The sequence below is a fragment of the Pteropus vampyrus genome, unplaced genomic scaffold (assembly GCF_000151845.1).
Source record: "Pteropus vampyrus isolate Shadow unplaced genomic scaffold, Pvam_2.0 Scaffold2, whole genome shotgun sequence".
Lineage (NCBI taxonomy): Eukaryota > Metazoa > Chordata > Mammalia > Chiroptera > Pteropodidae > Pteropus > Pteropus vampyrus.
In genome coordinates, this window is record NW_011888783.1 from 26,890,282 (window position 1) to 26,910,756 (window position 20,475).

At 36.0% G+C, this 20,475-nt stretch overlaps 1 protein-coding gene and 1 long non-coding RNA gene across 13 annotated transcripts in view; one reads left to right on the forward strand and one right to left on the reverse strand.

Annotated features, from left to right (window-relative positions):
* ITGB6 (integrin subunit beta 6) overlaps positions 1–20,475 on the forward strand; it is a 122,161-nt gene that overhangs the window by 54,762 nt on the left and 46,924 nt on the right. For 11 of the 12 annotated variants that reach the window (XM_023529824.1, XM_011358692.2, XM_011358740.2 and 8 more), the window contains 5 exons: positions 1,730–1,934; positions 2,550–2,796; positions 10,080–10,245; positions 11,467–11,628; positions 14,730–14,825. In XM_023529824.1, coding sequence (XP_023385592.1) covers positions 1,730–1,934; positions 2,550–2,796; positions 10,080–10,245; positions 11,467–11,628; positions 14,730–14,825 — 876 coding nt within the window. The remainder of the gene's footprint in view (positions 1–1,729; positions 1,935–2,549; positions 2,797–10,079; positions 10,246–11,466; positions 11,629–14,729; positions 14,826–20,475) is intronic. The other variant, XM_023529814.1, reaches the window with a different exon arrangement.
* Positions 1–20,475, reverse strand: part of LOC111738840 — a 34,496-nt gene that overhangs the window by 7,615 nt on the left and 6,406 nt on the right. The gene's annotated exons all lie outside the window — the stretch shown is intronic.

Sequence of the window (20,475 nt, forward strand, 5' to 3'; positions counted from 1 at the left end):
AATAAACCGGGACACCCGACTCTGGACCGGGCAAGAACTGCTAAAATCCACCTCCCAAGGTGAACGTGTATCTCTGGAGGAGGGCCTCACCCACCACAGAGCACAAACCCAGCTCACTCCCATCACTGCCTTGACAGATGAGGCACAAAAGTGCAAGGCAATTATGTTTTTTTGAGCTCGTGTGTCAAAAGTAGGTTTGAGAATATAGAAAGAAGGAAAAAATCTACATTTTTTTTCACACTGACTCCCTGAAAAAGACAGTATTAGTTTCATGCGAGACATAAAGCAACAAATCAACCTAACAAAATGCTCACCTCTGAAATTTTTATTTAAATGCATTTTTGTCACTCGTTTAAGAGAACTTCATAAGTTACTACTGACAGCTTTACTTGGTAGCCGGTTATTGTCAAATTTTAAGGTCATATTATTCTAAAAAGTCACTCTAATAATGTTAGTTATATCGGTTGAGGCACTTGAAGCAAAAAGTAAATTAGGCTTCTGCTTAGAGCAGATAGAAAACAGGTTCCATGGTTAACATCAGCTTGACTTTTTGGCAAAGATGGCGATTATAGCTGATAGCAATGATACTGTATTGAGAAGGATTGTGAGGCCTCATTCAGCCACTGTTTGCCTTGGAGGCATCTTGGGAAATTACAGAGTTTGCTACACCTGGCCTGGGGCCTCAACTACGCACAGTTCTGACTGATATATAATAAATTATATTCTCAAAAATCAATTTCAGAAGAAATGTAACTTCCCTGGTTGATGAAAACAGTATGAGTGGCTTAGAATTCTAAAGAATGAAGAAAATAATATGAGCATTGGTTTGCCTCTCTCCAAGCATGAGAGTCAATGGGCCGCAAGTTTAACTTTGCTCAAAGCCTAAGCTTTAGAGCAGGCTTGGCTATCAGGTAAGACAGGCATTTATCTCCCCAATCCACTTTTCTTTTCCGGGCATTGCAGGGTTGGAATGGCCACATTCTGCCTGGGAACACTCATCTCACTGCCTCCTGCTACACAGGTGGATCAGAAGGAGACTGGGGATCTCCCAAGTCTTACACAGAAAAGCAGTCTTCTACACCATGTTCTCTTTCACTTCCTTTCCCTACCTCCAAATCTTAGAGAAAGTTTTAAAGAATTGAATGCTTCAAGACATCGAGTTTAAAGTCTCCAAGAGGTTAACTTTAATGAAGAAAAGCTGTTAATGTAAAGATGATGCATTCATGAATTAAACCAGGACAGAGAGCTAACTAAGGAGATGTCACAATCCTTGCCCTTTGGGAATTCACAGAAAAGGTTCTTTGTCATTGGATTTGGTAATATACTCAATGAGCTTGGATAATCCTAGGAGTTCCCAAACCTACAGGTCATCCGTAATAAATTCCCAGGGTGATATCAACTCTATGACTCATCTGTTTCACGGATTTCGTAGTGGCACAGGAGATGCCTTAAAGAAATAAGCAGTAAAAATCCTCCCCAAAAACCTGCTAGGTAAATTCAATTGAGTATAATAAAAAGAAGAATTCAATTTTACTCAGAATTTTAATGGAGAATTATCTCGTTATTCTGCTATAACTTAACTTCAGACATACAATCGATGTCAGGACATGGGATGTGATATACTGAGTATGACAAGATGCCTAACTAGCAAAGCAAGCAAAATAAAATTTTATCTCCAAAAGAAATGCAAATTTGTCTTCTTTTGTTCTTTATTGCTTTTCTTTTTTAGAATTTTACCCATCCATCTGGAGTTGGTGAAAGATGTGATACCTGGGCAAATCTTTTAGCTAAAGGATGTCAACTAACCTTCATCGAAAACCCTGTCTCCCAAGTAGAAATACTTACAAATAAGCCTCTCAGTGTAGGCAGACAGAAAAATAGTTCCGACATTGTTCAGATTGCACCTCAAAGCTTGATTCTTAAATTGAGACCAGGTATGTTATGATTTACATGAGCCTGGGCTCATGTAAACAAATCTAATGTCACATGGTAATACTGCTGTTCTGCTGGTACATCTTGTACCATATTACATATCATTGATTGTGAATACTCAGATTCCCATTCTTAAGGAAATAGACAATTGCAAAGCTAATACTTTTCTTTATTCACATTGGTCACTTGCACTCCACATGTGTTACTAAAAAATCCTTATTTAATAGTGACCATTTGAATTGCTCAAATGTTGTCAAGGTTTACCTCACATTTCTTTAAGAGTCGTAACGTAGCTTTAAACTCCTTTTTATTTTGCTCTCCTTTTCTAAAACCATGTACAAAAAAATCAGCTTATCTTCCATCTAAATGGATGCTAGTTCTCCCAAGGAGATATAAAATATCCTAACTCTTACCTCCTCCAGTATCTCTAACCACACTGCTAAAAGATTTTCATGGGCTCATTCATTTATAAACTTTTACCACATAGTTTATGAAATCCTAAGTATCTTCAGTAACTTCTTATTGGAATGAAATAGCCAGCTGGCCCAGTGATTGATTAGTCACAAATAAGTCCTCATGCGTTTTTATGGATTTGCTTTTTTTTGTCGGAACTGCAGGCAGTGAACAGACTCTTCAAGTGCAAGTCCGCCAGACCGAGGATTACCCAGTGGACTTGTATTACCTCATGGACCTCTCAGCCTCCATGGATGACGACCTCAACACAATCAAAGAGCTGGGCTCCCTGCTTTCCAAGGAAATGTCTAAATTAACAAGCAACTTTAGACTGGGCTTTGGCTCTTTTGTGGAAAAGCCCGTCTCTCCTTTTATGAAAACAACGCCAGAAGAAATCGCCAACCCTTGTAGGTAAGTAAATGATTCTCTGGCGTCTTTGAACACTGATTTTCTGTAGAGATAGACTCACTTTGAGCTGCACTTTGCAGGAGCTTGCTTACTCCCTGGCATTTACGTCCTGAACGGCTGGATCTCAGCAGCTCTCTCAGTTTCCTGGGTTTTTTGGAACCAAAGGAAAGTCATTTTAATACATGGTTCTAGCCTTGGGTCCTCGCAGCATCCATCTCCCTGTGTAGGTCGGGATGTGGTAAATTTGGCTTTATGCTCTGCAGACAAGGGGACCGAGACTGTCACTATAGGTTCCCCTGAACTATGCCCATTCCCAGAACTTTTGAGACCTTCTGTCCTCAATGACCACCACTTTCTGCGGCCATTTGACAATAGCACACATTCTCTCAGAGAATCTTTCTCCACTACAATGACTTCTGCTAAAATCATATTTTTTGAAACTTCTGATTTGCTTTGGGAAATGTGGTGTTCTCTTATTGTTTGAAAAAGGCCTTTGTAGCCTTCACTGCTACTGACTCAGTAGGAAACTAATCAACGACTCCATTATAATATATTAAAATCATGTATTATTCAGGCGATGGTCAAGGGCAAGTAGCTCTGTTATGGCTTACCTATACAGCCAATGACATGTTCAAAATAAAATTTAATATCCTTCTATTGAAAAAGAGCTGCCATTTGGTCTGTGCCAGATTTTGTCATCCTTATACTCAGAAGAACTAACAGTGGCTTTGAGAGGCTAGTAATTTGCCCAAGTCCACATGGCTAATCAGTGATCTGTACCAAGATCTGGGCTGGTCCAAAACCAAGCCCTTTACTATTATGAATCTAGTGTATATGAAATGACTTTCCAAGCTTCCATTGTCTTTCGATATTTGTATACTCCCAAGGCGTCAATCTCTATAAAAGATAAACAGATTTTATAATATAATTTTAAGACATCGTAGTATGGTTCCCAACCAGAATCTGACATTTGACCATGACAGGGATTCATCACTGATTATAATTCTTAGGAACTGCGTTTGGTTGCAAGCATCAGAGATAGTGTCTGCCCCCATTGTCCTCCCCCGCTTTTTTTTGAGATATAATTGCCATGTACTAAAATGCACACATTCATTAGAAGTGTTGTTTGATGTGTTTTGATGACTGATTATACCAATGTAATCACAACCTAAAACATGATGTAGAACATTTCCATTACCTCAAAAAGTGCTCTTATGACCCATGAGAGTCAGTTCTATTTCTCCAGAGGCAACACTTTTGGTTTCTATAATTTAGATTGGTTTTGCCTATTTGGGGTTTTTAGAAATGGAATAATGTAGTATATACCTTCTTTCTGTGTTTGCCTTTTTTCACACGAAATAATGTTTTTGAAATTCATCTATGATTTAGTGTTTATAGCAGTTTGTTCCTTTTGTTTTAAGTAAGAGTCCACTGTATGGCTCCACTACACTTTGTTTATTCATTCTTCCATTGATGGACATTCAAGTTGCTTCCCATTTTTTGGCTATCATTAAAAATGCTGTTATGATCTCTTGCATATAAGTCTTTGTGTAGATATATGTTTTTATTTCTCATGGATAGATACCTAGAATTGTAATTGTTGAATTGTATAATAAGTATAGTTTTAATTTTTTAAGAAACTATCAAATTACTTTCCAAAATGGATATACCATTTTGTATTTCCATCAGCAATGAGTAAGAGATTTAGTTATTCCAAACCTTTGCTAACATTTGGTATTGTCAGTCTTTTTAATTTGGGCTATTCTAATAGGTGTGCATCTCACTATAGCTTTAATTTGCATTTCCTTAATGACAAATAATGTTGAGCATCTTTTCATGTATTTATTTGTTATTCTTATATCTTATTTTATGAAGTGTCTTTTCAAATATTTTGCTCACTTTTACAAATTAGGTTATTTATCTTCTTAACATTATATTATATGAGGTTTTTTAAAAATATATATTCTGGAAAGTTCTTTGTCAAATATGTTTTGCAAATATTTTCACCCAGTCTGTGGATTTTATTTTTATTTTTCTAGCAATGTTTTTGGTCAAGCAAAAGTTTTTAGTTTTGATGAAGTTCAATTTATCAATTTTTAAATTTTATGGTTAGTATTTTTTTTTGTCCTAAGAAACGTTTGTCTACCCTAATGTCACAAAGATTCCCTCCATGTTTGCTTTTAGAATTTTTATCGTTGAAGCTCTTGTAGTTATGTCTATGATCTCAAGTTAGCTTTTGTATTTAGAATAAAGAATAAGATCTAAGTTCATCTTTTGTTTCTATGTGAATATCCAATTGTTCTAGCACTATTTGTTAAGCAAGATTTTCCTTTCCCCACTGAATTATCAAATATGTGTGAGTTCAATTCTGGATACATTATTCTGTTCCATTGATCCATTGAATATACCCATGTAACCACTAATGCCTTATAGTCTTGATCGTTGTAGCTTTATAACAAGTCTTAAAATCTGGAGTGCAAGTCCTCCAACTTTGTTGTCTTTTTGTTTTGGCTATCCTAGATCCTTTACATTTTCGTAGAAATTTTAGAATTGGCTTGTTAATTTCTTCAAAAAATATCCTGAGATTTTTATTAGAATAGCATCGAAACCAGACATCAATTTGAGGAGAATGGACATCCTTAAAATACTGCATATCTAATCATTGCCCATGACATATTTTTCCATTCATTTAGATCTTGTCTCATTTTGTTTTGTTTTGGCAATGTTTTTTCATTTTCAGGGTAGAGATTCTACTCATCCTTTGTTTGATTTATTCCCATAGACTTTTTTAATGTTATCGTTAGTGGTATTTTTAAATTTTTTATTTTCTAATTGTTTATTGATAACATAGAAATGCAATTGATTTTTCATATTCTCTTTGTATCCTACAAGCTTGACAAATTTTCTCATTAGTTCTAGTCTGATTTTTTGTAGATTCCTTAGAATTTTCTAAGTGTATGATCATGCTCTCTGTGAATGATAGCTTCTGTGAATGACAATGAAAAACAATTGATATAGAATGATATCAGAGAAAACGATTAAAATTTTAAAACTTGGATGACTCAGCTAAGGAGGCAGCCTAGCATCCTGAACTAACAATAACACCCTGTCCTTAATCAGGCCTCTAGAAAAGAAAAGCAGTCCGGCTTTTTATAGCTCTGACTGCATTTCATTCATGCATTCATTTATTTATTTCTTCATTCATTCAGCACAAAAACGTACTGAGCTCCAACTATGTAGCAAGCATTGTACTAGGCATAGAGATCTCTGGAAGAAAAAGATCTGGCCCAGTCCTCACGGAGCTGAGATTCTTTGAGGAGCAAGCACACAGCATAGCACGGTGATTAAGAGTCTAGGCTTTGCAAGTCAGCACTGGATTAGGTCCTGATTCATCTGCTCACTCAAAATGTCACCTTAGGTGAATCATTTTACCTCTCAAAGCTTCAGCTTGGAATAATAGTACTTATTACACAGAGTGGTTGTAAGGATTAGGTGAGATAATGAATGGAAGCATTTGCAACTGGGCTTGGCCTTGAAGCTCTAAGTACTTGGTAGCTACTATCAACAACAGATTGAAGTTAGGGGGAGCCAGGACACTCACTGCACAAGGTACAGTGAATGGGGACCCAAAGGAGGATTATATATTTGATCTCTTGAGAGGTCAATATTTTTCTGTTTTCTAAAGGTGTTTCTTTTATTTGTATTAGCAAAATTACCATTAGTTAAACTTATAGCTATTTTTGCTGCAACGTTATATTTTTTCCTTTCCTATTACATCCTTAATTCTTGTTTCTTCGTCCAAATACCATCATCCACACACATGTACAGCAAGAACTCAAATACTAAACACAAAAGTCAATCCTTTAATCAATCCAAACCTGCTAATTATGGAATAAAAATGTTATTTAGTAGGAAGGCAATAATGAAAAGAGCATGGAGTTTTTCAGACCTGGGTCTAAATTATAACCTTACACAACAATTTACTCTCTTTGAACTTGGTTTCTTCACCTATAAATGAGGATAATAATATTTGCGTCTTAGGGCAATTGTGAGAATTGAATGAACTCAGAACGTAACAAATATTCAAAACAAGTATTAATTTTCTTCCTCTTCTCAACATTTAGCATCTCTAGTTATTTTAATCTAGGAGTCCACAGACTTTTACATCTTAGAACTCTCTTATACTCTTAAAAATTAAGATCCAAAAGAACTTAGTTTATGTGGGTTATATCTATTAATATTTTCCATATTAGAAAGTAAAACTGAGAAAATTTAGAAATAATTAGTTATTGATTTATTTAATAATTATAACAAATGCACTGCATATTACTATAATAACACATCTTTATGAAAAATAACTATATTTTCCAAAGCAAAACTAAAATTAACAAGAAGAATGACACTGTTTTACACTTTTACAAATCTCTTACCATCTGGTTTATAAAAAGACAACCAGATTCTCATATCTGCTTCTGCATTTAATCTGTTATATTTTGTTTGGTTGAATTCTATGAAGAAAGTCAAACCTCACATACATAGTTAACAGCTTTTCCTAATGACTGTATAAATTCTTCTTTGATATTACATCAAACTAGATAAAAGGTAAAAGTTAGTTTCAATGTGGAATATGAAACAATATGAATAAACTTTTCATATTCTGTTACATTAAAAGCCATTGGTCTGTCTTGCACTTTGAATGACTTTTACCAATGTGTGTGATTTTATAATATAATGCTTGGCCATTTGGAAATTATCGCTTTACTGAGTGATGTATATCTTACAAATTTCATGATACAATATTGAAAAATCATATTCATTAATATTGCCATCAATATCATCAGATAAGTCTTGATGTATTGGGAAGTTATTAATCTCATGAGTGACATAAAATTTTCCAAAATTCTAGTTTTCTAGTTACCTCGAATTTTATCACTGGCAACAAATATTGATATTTGTTTTTTCTTGAAGTAATGAGCTCACTTTCTTTGTTTTTAAGAGCATATCTACCAAATACCTAAGTTGGAATAATAGTTTGGTTTTCAGCATTCTTTCAGGTAAAAATGGTATCCTATAAAAAAAATTGAAAAATGTCTAGCTAAGCTCAAACAATCACAAAAATGCTTTTCTACTATAAACATTGTACTTTGATGTGAAGCAGGAATGCTGTATGCATATTTCTGATGTGGTCACACAGAAATATTTTTTTAAAACATGTTTTCAAGGGTGTAGACTTAATAAAACTAATAACTTTTACTGCTTCATCAAGAACAATGAAGTGAAACTGGCATTTTTCAAATCATTATGGTAAATGCTTGCTATATTTGTCCTTAACAAACATAAGGACAACTATACGGTTTTGTGACATTGCCTTGATTCATGCTAAGGCACCAGCAGTTTTACTCACCATTGCCTTTGCATCATCAGCGCAAATGTCAACACAGTGAAAAAGACGCATAACATCTTTCATTATTGTGGAAAGTTTGATCATAAGGACTCCCTGAAAAGGTCTCAGGGTCCTCTGTGGGTCTGTGTATAACACTTGTAAAACCTCTGTTTTAATTTAATCTGTAATGCCTTTTAAAGTTGCTTTTTTTCTTCATCCACATTGGGTGGAGGGTCACTGAAAATTTATTTCACCGTGTAAGAATGCTGAGGTGGTTTACATTGTTGAAAGAAGTTTCTCTTATGCTGTTGTCTGAGATATGACAACAAAAAACCATAATTTCTCCATTTCCAGATTTGTAGATGAGTTGTAATGTGCATTTAAAAATATTTTATAGCACAAAGGTCAAATTTTATCCCTCTATCCAACATTCTGAGGGATTCTTTTTTAACTTTATTTTATATAGGTTATGGCATTTTGTTTTATTTTGAATTTGACGCCAACAATGAGGAATTCATTGTAGTTTTGTAAAAGAGAAAACCAGACCATGAAATGCTTAGATTTTTTTATATGTACACACATAAACATATACGAGTAGACAGTATAGTTCCTTATTGCAAAGGTATTAGCAAGCCCATGTGAGAATACAAACAGAAGAAAATGGAAATTATTTCTACTCCTACTCAAAAAAGATGGTATCAACCTTTTAGTATATACAATTACAGTCTTATTTTGTAAATATTTATTTAAAATTTTAACAAAAAATGTAAGTAGCGTTTTTTTAATATTGTGTTTCATAATTATCTTGCATTTAAAAAACAAATCTATTGTTGCAGAGAGATTCAAAATAAGTTATTTGGTGATGCGCATCTATTTCCTTCAATCGCTATACTAAGAAAGTAACAACCAAATATGAGCATTTATTAGAGGAAGAAATTTGACCAGACAGGGGCACCCTCCACTCAAAGTTTCCTGGCATGACCTGGCTCTGACATTCTGCTTTGTTTTAGCTACATTGGTCTCCCAGCACATTAATCTGCTGAGTGAACTAAATTAACATTTATTCCACTTTCCAAAAGCAAAGAGTCCTAGTAAGATCTATATAAGCAAATAATTCTAACCAACAAAGATGCAAATTTCTTACAAAGCTCAGAAGAGCTGAGTAACTTGCCCAAAGTTTCATGTACAGCTACTAACTGGCTTTCAGAATAAGACATGGCTGAATGTATGATCAGCTCTTTCTGTTCTACTGCAGTATTTTGGGGTCAGATATCTTAACATGGTATCTTTCTCATATATAAACTGTTTTAAGTGGTGGTTTTATTCCTAGGCTGGTCCACAACCATCTGTTCAGTCACAGGAGAGTTGGACTCTAGAACCGAGAGCCCTGCTCTGATTTTTGGGCCTTGGCAGGCAGCGCTGGGTGTACAGGTGGGAGCAGAGGAGGAAGACAAAAGTTTTCTCTCTGTCTTGCTACAGGGTGACTCATACTTGATGACAGCTTAAGATATCGGAATACAAAGAAATTGTTGTCATATAAACTTAATGGTGGATTTTTGGTTGAGGGGCAAGAGAAGTAGTAATTATACACACACACACACACACACACACACACACATACACACACAGGAGTGGGGAGTCTGAATACCTGATTATCTGTTATCTGAGCTTGAGCAAGTGTAAGACACACAGTAAACTCTCAGTGTTAGCTAATATGATCATTTTTGAGGAAATGTGTGGGAGATGGTGACAATAAACTTAACAATGAGATTCATAGCCAAGTTACAGAGTCAGCACTTCAGAAAAACTCATCTTCTTTTAAGAAATTTTGCCAGTCTATGAGATCTATTAATTGTGTTTTATATTATTTCATCAAAAATATTTTCACATTTTACTTTTACAGTAGTATTCCATATTTCTGCTTACCTACATTTGGGTTCAAGCATATTTTGCCACTAACGAATGATGCAGAAAGATTCAATGAAATTGTGAAGAAACAGAAAATTTCTGCTAATATTGACACACCCGAAGGTGGATTTGATGCAATTATGCAAGCAGCTGTGTGTAAGGTATGCTGAGGGGAATAGTGTTTCAGTCTGATAACATGAATTTTATCTTTTGTTAACACATCTACTTTGAAAAGCTTAGCTAACTTTATCTTTCCTTTAATTGCCATATTTCTCCATTTGATATTTTTCTGAAAATAAAATTTGTATTGAATTTTTAATTCAATCATGTTAAGATGGACATTTTTGTGCCTAATATTTGAATAATCTAATAAAATTGTAGAAGTATTGGGGAAATTTGACTAAAACAAGTTATGTATGACTAATATTCAAAGATTGAGATCAGATTAAGTTTTTGAGTTAATAATAATAAAAAAAAATCAAAGACAGAAAGTAATGAAAAAGTAAAAATGCCCCTGAACCAGTATAAACCTCTACATATGATTATATATTTATTGTTTCAAACCAATAAAATAAGCCACACTGTCTGTATAGCAGTGCAGGAACACCACTTCTCCTTGACAATCAGACACGTATCCACAGGAATGATTTCCCTGACGTCAGGTGATAGCTCTTCATGGAAAATATCAGGAAACAGACAGGACTGAAGCTACTAGAAGGTGGGAGGGCCAAGGAATTAGGGAAGGAAGAAAAAGGATAAGGTGTGATGGTGCAGCCAAAATGAGCTTTTGTGCAACTAGATCTGGACTGATGTTAATCAGAGGAGAGAGCTCTGCTAAGAAACAGCAACAGACCATCTAAATTAGCAGTACCTTGGGGGTCACACTTGAATAAGCAATTCTTATCCTTCTTTTACATTTATAATTTTTGGATGATATCAGTAGAAAGAGAAATATGTGCCTAAATGTTGGATGACATTTCAATAGAACAGGCTTACGCTGAGTCCATTTTGTACTGCATTTTTACTAGTTTTGCTTCAGCTTGGATTTGGGTTAATCTACGACCTTCTCTCCTCATTTTTCTGGTAAATTGAAAGCTAGACAGTAAAAATAATTAAATATGTAAAAGTCAAGATCAGTTGTATACTAATTGTAGTGAAACTTTTTTTCTGAAGCATAAATCATCTGAAAATGTTGTCCAGGAAAAAGCAAATGTCATGGAATTTTGTGTTTTTAATATTATCAACTCATGATAGATGAAAAAGGCTGAAATAGACCAGCAATATAACTTTTTTAATCTGAATGTGTCCAATCTTAATTGATTCACTCTCAATAAATGTCTGCCTCTATTTAATACAACTCAAATGTTTCTTTCTTCCTGTAGGAAAAAATTGGCTGGCGGAATGACTCCCTCCATCTCCTGGTCTTTGTGAGTGATGCTGATTCTCATTTTGGAATGGACAGCAAACTGGCAGGCATTGTCATTCCTAATGATGGACTCTGTCACTTGGACAGCAAGAATGAATACTCCATGTCAACTGTCTTGGTGTGTAAACTGTACTCTACACTGTTTTCAGGGCTATAAGGAGGCAAATGGAGCAATAATTACTGTAGTAGATAGCAGAATAACCCACACTTGGTGAAAACACTGCACATTTTCAGATTTGAGATTAACAAATGACTTGTCTCAATTCTCACCGTTAGAGTTTCCCACAGGAACACAGGTGGGTGGTGGGGCTATGTGAGAAGTTAGGATCTGCTATGACACAAATGATCCCAGAACCTCCGCAATTTTTCAAAAAGCTTTAGGCCTGAGAAAAGAAGTACAAGCCAGCTCATTCTGCTCTCAACCACAGTTCCAGAAAGGGACAGGGTGCGGGGCTCAGACCAAAGGCGTAATCACATAGGAATTGCTATGAATCATGGTTCCAGAGTCATGTCCCCTAAATAATGCCATACTTTCATGGGCCACAGAGCTCAGCGGGAAACAATTAGTCAAGTCCTACTTGGTTAGTGTTTATTAACATTTGGTGTACTTTTTGCCATTTAAAAAATGCTGGTGACGTGCTAGGAAAAAAAAAAAAAACTTGACTTTTGTAAAACAAGGTAAAATGTTCATTATCTCACTCAGTTCTCACCAGAATCCTATGTCTCTAACCGCTTTCTTTGAACAGACCATGAGGCTGCCATGCTTGTACATACGTTATTCCCTCTGTCTGGAATGCCCTTCCCTCGTACCTGCTGAGAAACTCATAATTATCCTTTAAAACCCAGCTCAATCATGACTGCTTCCAGGGGGCCCTTTTGATCTTGGCTAGGCCCCATAGCAATTACCTCTCCCCTCACTCTCCACAGAAATGTCTTCTTGCCTATTGCTATACGGAAATGTGTTTGCTCGTATATGTCTGTATTTCTTTAATGTGTGCTCCTCAGGGCCACGATTGGTGTATTATCTCTACTTCTTGACAGCACAGTGCCTGGAATACAGTGGGTGCTGACTACCGTATGAAATACAATTGAATTACAAAACAGCAACCTGGGAAAGTCATATTATTCCCATTTAACTTTTGGGAAAATAAAGTACAGAACATTTAAGTGACTTTTTAAAATGACAACGCTGTAAAAGTGTATATAAGGAAGAGAAAGGGGGAGGAGGGGATAGAAGAGGAAAAGAGAGAAAAAGGGAAAGAGAAAGAGAATGCAGAATTCTGAAATCAGATTAGAAAAAACTATTCTCTAAAAAACAAAAATTCAGTGAGATAATGTATATAAATGCTTAATACAGTGTGGGCAATTAATTTTTAAAAATCTAATGTTTCATAAATTACCTGCTACCATTCCTTGCCTAAATTTCTTAACTTCGACATGAATGTTCTCCCCTAACTTTTGATCACCAGTATTCCCCAAACATATATATTCTTTCATTATATAAACCGCCTTTCCATATTACAAGATCAATGAGGGTAGCCATATTTTGTCTTTTAGCCAACTAGGAACAAGAAATTGTGAGAAATGAATCCATTTTTCATTACCTTTTCCTTGTAACTATTCAAATACTCCTTAATAGAAATGTTAAAAAAAAAAAGCAGGACCATAGGAGCAAAATACTACCTGTTACCTAATATGATCTTCTCATCTAATAAATTTTCAATTCATTCTGTTGAGTAAGTTGCTACAAATGCACAGAAGCCATGGACTATTTCCATGCCTGCCTGTAACATAACCTCTTGGGTCCTTTGAACACTTCCTGTGTATTCAACATTGGGCCAGGTTCCTGGGGCCACAAAATAATGACGTGGTCCCTGGTATAATTGTGGGAATTAAACCAGCTGATGTGGATCAAATAAAAAAAATCATATTTCCTATCTATGAAGGGCTACAAGGTATGATTTTGGCTATATGAACACAGCAGTTGAAAACTTCAAGAATATGAGAAAAGAAGGGACCAGCATTGGAGGAGTTCACGCTTAAGGGTGAACTAGTGTTTGGTGTTAAGGATGTTTAGTGTTTGGGCAGTTGAACAGCAGAGGAAAATGTCAGACTTGGGAAAATTTATATTATCTGGATTCTACTAAGATCTACTAGTAAAAATCCAAAAGGCACGGAAAACGTAGCAAACAGCCAGATTTGTAGTTGGGTCATTTTCCTGAGTATTTTAGGCAAAACTATACTTTTCCATTTACTTGAATCTTGTGCCTAAAGAAGGCATTAAACAAAAATACCCCAGAAGTACTGAGGATAAGTGAACGCACCGCATTAGTGTACAGTGTCCCTCCACTTTGGCTGATTTCAGACACAATCGACAAATTCTTCGTTTAATTGTTTGCAGGCTACTCTTTCACCTGAGTTTCCTCTTTGTACATTATCCACATTTGGATTCATCCTAGAGGCAAATGTGCTGCAATTTTTCAGCCTTGGAAAGTAAAAGCCATCTTCAGATTTGATAATTAATGACTTCTTTATTTTTTAAAGTACCCATATCACTTGGGAATAAATGTGTCAATAGAATGTGTTTTCGACTGTCCTGTGAAAATATTGCAGGCACTCATAAAACCGATTAGTGACATCAAAAAGGCAATAAGACCAGCCCCAAGAACTGGTATAAGAAGAGCTCAAGTCAGATGGACGGAGGAATTGTGGTGTGTCATTCTTCAGCAGGCTGTCCCTTCCCCAGCTCTTATTCTGCCTCATCCAATTCTAGTATGAGTTTCAGAGCTATAAGAGTCACCCAGTGACGTCTGTCAGAGTATACCTGCTCTTCCTTCCACTTTAACATTCCCTCTAACCTGAGCCTGCTGGCAAGTGGCACTTAGAAGAAGAAACGTGTCTCTACCCCTGAAAATATGGCACACTACGAGTTGTTAAGTAAATTTCAAGTGATCACCTTAGAAGTAACAGAGCATAATGCACCACATTGACAGACACTGACTCTTAGGAATTAATTGGATTTACAAGATTTAGGAAACAATTATTAAACCAATTAAGTAGTGCTAATTGTGTATTTGTTTACTTAGAGTGATAGACACAGTAAGGCCTATGAGCATTAAAATGCCAAACTCAGTAAGATATCTTTGGAAAAAAACATTCCTTTATTTATTTTACATACTTTTGTTAAGATGATACTTAAAATCTATATGTTAATTTTAGGAGTATCCGACAATCGGACAACTCATTGATAAACTGGTGCAAAATAACGTGTTACTCATCTTTGCCGTAACCCAGGAACAAGTTCATTTATATGAGGTAAGCAAACATAATTCAGGAAATTCCATCAAGGGGATTAGTCGACATGAAACTTTAACATTAACCCTGAGTTTAACGCATGGGATGCTATTAGAAAATTATTAACACATGCCAAATGTACTGGACACTTGGAAAAGTGGATTCAGTTACTGTTTATAATTTAAATGATAAACACAGAGGTGCCAAGAAGAGTGGGGACAGATATGTGGGACAAGGAAAAAAGAATTATGGAAATGAAAAAATAAGTCATAAGAAAGCACCAATAAAGATAGGACCACTTACCTAATGGAAATCTAGTCTATCTCCCCTTGAACTATTTCATCTGATGAGGAGAGAATTAACAGAAAGCAGAAAAAATTATGAGAATGGGAGAACTGACTTTAAATGCTCTGACATTTGCAAATTAGATACGAGAAAACATGTAAGTAGAGACACAACTCAAGCTATTGAGAAGTGGAAAGTTGCAAGAAAAAAACTTGTTAGACTGAACCAAAAAATAATTTCTCCATAAAGTAGCTGGATTTGCAGTTCAAGTTTTGGGATGGCAGCACCAACTACAGAGAGAGAACTTTCATTAGATGAAATAATGTTTGTAAACCAATACTTAAATCGTAAAACGCATATGCAAACACAAAAGATTTCTGTGGTTTCTTTCTGGTCTAAGAAAAACAATGTGTCAAAATGCCATGAATTGAGGTACTAGCAAATGATCTATTTCTAATGCGCAGTGTCACAGAGAAGTAAGGACTCTCTAGCCTGGGACCTAGAAAATGTCAAGAAAATAGGCGTACATTAAATTGTCTCCGACTTTTGTGCTAACGCTTCAAATACACCTAAATTCAGAGTCTGATCTCCCATTCCTTTTGAAAGGATCTCTTTAACTCCTCGGTGACTTTACAGGGTTCAAGAAACACTGAGATTACTTCACAGAGGCTTTGATTAAATGCCACTCAATGCTGAGATTGGTGCACCCCATAAACTTGCATTAGGTTATGTAGAAAGGATCCAGGAGGAGATCCTATCTTGCATTTTTAATAAGAGGAGGTTATTGTACTCCAGGTGAGATTGCCTTCTGCTGAAAACCAAGGAAGTCCCTTGCAATCAAGCTGCATACTTGAGGCCTTTGTTCTATGCAGAGATCATATGGGTTCACCTGATCTGGGCATTTTCTTAAGGCTCTTTAGTATGTGATACTTGTTTCCAGTGGTTTTAAGTAGTAGAACTGCAGTAAAGATTTAAAAAAATATATACCACAAATACAATAGTGAGTCTATTCTGCCTTTGATACTTAAGGCTAGTGTGAGAGGACCCTGGGGGTCTCAACACCTCCTCCACAGCAGGGCTCCTGTTTTGAAGGGGGAGGGGGTGTTGCACAGAACTTTTCTTAACAGGAGAGTCTGGGAAACACGACTGATGATCATGAACACAGACGACCATAACTCATTTTGGTAATAGTCTTTAAGACTCACAACTCATTTATATACCTCCTCAAAATTGCTATTAAAAAGACAGAGGAAAATAACTATGTGGCAAAACAGAATCCGTCGTGTTTAAGCTAGTTGCATCCACGGTTCCTCCCTTGTTGCAAAGGAATGCCCATTTCCAAGGAACACCAGATTAGAACTGCCTCTAATGTAACAGCAGGACATTCATTTCGCCTGTCTACTAATCTCATTATGAGGCGAATTTACGTTCTGTCATGATCTGTGGTCTTTACCATCCAGGCTCCGTTAAATTCAAAGGGACATTCGTAGGGAGCCACGTAGTGGACCAGGTCAGCAGCCCCCTCTATGACTTCAGTCTTTTCATTATTTTATTTTTATTTTGTTGGGTTCGCTATTCCATCTGTATTAGTGGGGGCAGACAGCTGCCTGGTCTCAAGATAATGACAGCAACATTGCACTTTCCTGAAAGTTTCACACAGCATGAAAATGCTGATCTCCTGTTTTATTGATAATGAAAACTGAAAATAGACCAATAATGGCTTGTGTTGCTTTTCCACTTAAATCTCTTAGAAGGAGCCTTATGTGTGTGCAGGAGCCCTGTGCAATCTGATGTTTGGATAGCTGTGATAGAGAAACTTAACTACTAAAGAATCACTGAAAAATAAAACCAGCAATAGGAAAAGGAAAGCTACTAAGTGGTAGGAGCTAATGGAAATTCCAGAGGGCAAACTGCCTGCCCCAGTTCTGTGTTGAGTAGAGTTGTGTGCATACACCCCAGGCAGGGGATGGGTTAGGTTCAATGGCGCTCCATCTTGCAGCAAAAAGATTTAAGTAGCTCAATCATGGAATGCAGAGAAAATGACTGTTTTTTCAGTAATTCTGGTAAGATGTTCTGGGCTTCCCAGATGTGTAGTGCTGCTGTACTTTGTGGTAACAGAGATGAACAAACAATGGAAAGGATAAAGTAAGCAGTTTCTCCTTCAGTTCAATATGACTACAGTGTGCACCCCATACTCCAGCAAACAGATATTTTGAGCAAACTTATTATTACGAATAGTTTCCTGTTTGTCTAATTACAGAGTTCAAGAGATAATGATAGATAATAGACTGAGCCGTAGGTAGTATATTACATTCTAGTGCTAACTACCATTTTGATTCAGTATTCAATTATCCAAGCTTAAAAACAATTTTTTTTATCTCCTCTGTTGTTTTCAAATGTTTACTGTTAATTTACTGTTAATTTACACTAAGATAGTATCAGGCTAATAAGCCTCAACTGTCTAATTTGACTAGTCTTTCCTTCCTAATGAGGTATTGCGATAAAAAACAATTAAATAAGCATTCTTTACTACATTATCAAATTGTTAACCACCTGGGATTATTTACAAGACTTTAAAACATTCTATATCTTTCAAAATGTCTACATCTGCCTGGAAAAGATGAGTTTTATGAAGTTATAATAATAATTATTATATGACCTTGTATTTATGTTGTAGTAATGTTGAAACACAGCACTTAGAAAGTAAACAAGATATATTGGTAATAGACATGTCCAGTTTAGTCTGTGACCATTAATTGATGTCCCTATGGTTATTAGGACAGAGTGATGTGTCTAAAGCATGGGACAGGCACCCAGGCTGGTTTTTATACCACCAAAAGGCCTCTCCCTGGAGGTAAAAAGCCCTTGATTATCAGCTCTTTGAGGAAAATGGTGGGTCCTGTTCATCTTTCTGTTTAAGACAATTTTCAATATACACTAGATTCTCAGTAAATATTTGTTGAATAAATTTTTTAAAAATTGCAGTGCAAACACCTCATCTTTTCTCAAATTGGATTAAAGTTTCTAAATAGGGACTTGAAGTTTTGGGTGACAAATACTTGTCAAGATTGAGGGAACCCATGCGTAAGAGCAGGTGGAGGTGCCTGATCCTTTGCTACGATCCCTTTAGACTCAGCTGGCACCAGAGAGGAAAGAATACTCTGTCATCAGTCTTAGAACCAGCCTGCTGGATGAGCTCCAGAATTTTCTTACTAGGCCATGAAAGAAAAACCCCTGAGCAATTAGTCGTTATATCTAAAAACAAGCATGAAGAGTAGCCACAAAATGCTCTGAGCCTGACATTCTTGTGTGGCTTGTGAAAATTATCAACCATATACGAGTTTCAATTTTATTTCACCCCTTCTTTTTTTTTTTGCTCATCTTTTGAACTTTCACTGCAGCAACAGAGTTGAAAGGCAGAGAAATGAGGGAGGAAGATAAAACGAAAATTGGACCCTTCTCCTGCTTATTAGCCTGTTCTGTTACCGTTTTGTTTTATAATGTTCGCTGTTGGAAAGGCTCAAAATAATTTTGCTCTGATGAAAATTCCTATAGTTTTGGCCTTGGTATTTACAAAAACAAAGCAAAACAAACAAACAAACAAAAATAAAACGACCTCCAACTTTAGTAGTCAGTAACTGAGCCCGGAGCGGGGAAATCACCATGAATTCCAATGGTCTTTGTGCAGATAAAATCTAGCTAGCTGTAATATAGCAAATTATTGGGCATGGTGTAGAAAGTTGTTATTTTATCCTATCAACCCCAACCTATAGTGAGGTATTTCAAATTTATGCTTTTAGTAAAAATAAAATCATCTAAGAATGAAAAGGCAATTTGTGAATTATGAGAAATATCCTTGTAGTTAATAAATTATTCTTAATTCAGGTATAATAGAAAAGGATTTTGATTTCTTTTTAATTGATGGTGTCTGGGAACAAAAACCGAGGAGAAGCATCTGTTTACACTTCCCTCATTAATAAAGCCTCTTTTAAAATTTGGAAATAGGACTCATGCCCTCAGATTATCAGGGCAAGATTATTAGAAGTATTTTCCAGTCTAATTAATAAATCAGAAAGTCATCAGTAGCTATCCTTTAGATGCCACATAGTGCTTTTCTTCTAAAGAATTCAAAGCCTCATAATCCAGAAAATAAACACACAGAAAAAAAAATACAGATTTAAAGTAGGGTCTTAATGAGATGCCCTATTATGCCAACCCACGTAGAACTAAAACATGGGATTTCAACGATATAATACCTAAATGTTTCAAGATTTACACAGCACCCAGAATATCTAGCATATCATTGGGACCAAGATGCTATTGATTGAAGTCGCTCATTTATTTATTTATTCATCCATTCATTCATTCATTCATTCATTCATTCATTCGTCAAATATTTCATGAGATCCTCCCATGAACCAGGGTTTCTGATTATAGAAGAGAAGAATAAGACAGTGCCTGGCTCGAGAATTCTCATAGAGCATTAACAGACTTGTGGACCAATAATTTGCCTAATGAACATGACAAGGGCATTTTAGAAGTTGTATTCTGGAAAGAGACCCTAAGGCAGAGTTTTGCTGAGCGGCCAGAGTTTTCAATCAGTCAGTGTTTTTACTTTTTCTATTCACCATCTTGGTTAGAAGGGGCAGCAAATTAATTGGCAATCTTAAACTACCTTTGATGCTCTCAGTACCATAATGTTGGACTAAGCCTTTTTATTTATAGCTGGGGAAACTGAGAACCAGAGATGATATGCAACTGTAACTATAAAAATAATTGGGAAGGTTTGCTGAGGGCTTACTAGGTAGCAGTCTGGGGTTAAGATTTTAACTCATTTTACCTTTTAATCTCCCTTTTATGGCTATAGAACCCAAAATAACAAAGCAAATTGCACAGAAGAGTCAGGATTTGAACCCAGGCAGTTTGTGTCCACAGCCTCAACCACTGAGTTAAGTCGCAATTGAAACTGGACTGCCGTAGTGAAAGAACATACTAATTTCTAGCAACTAGACCACCAGAGAAGCAGCATTTTAAATAAAGTAATTGACTTTGAAAGTCACTGAGCAGTGAAAGCCCAGAGCCTAAGGGTGAGCTGAGCTGCCTGACAGAGGAACCAATAAGTGAAATTCTTATAAAAGGCAGAGTCCTTCAAGGCCAGTAAACACTAGGGTTCTTTGATGTTGCTATTAATTTAAATGAATATGGCAATTTTTAAACGTATAGACTTGAAAAAGAAAAGAGACATTTGGATTCTACTTTGTGGGTCGTTTAAGCTCTGAGCGGCAAGAACAGGCCAGGGAGCATGAAGTCATTAACCAACCATCTAAAACAGCTATTGTTGAAGCATTTGAGATTTCACTTCCTGGTAATTGTCATCAGTTTGGCT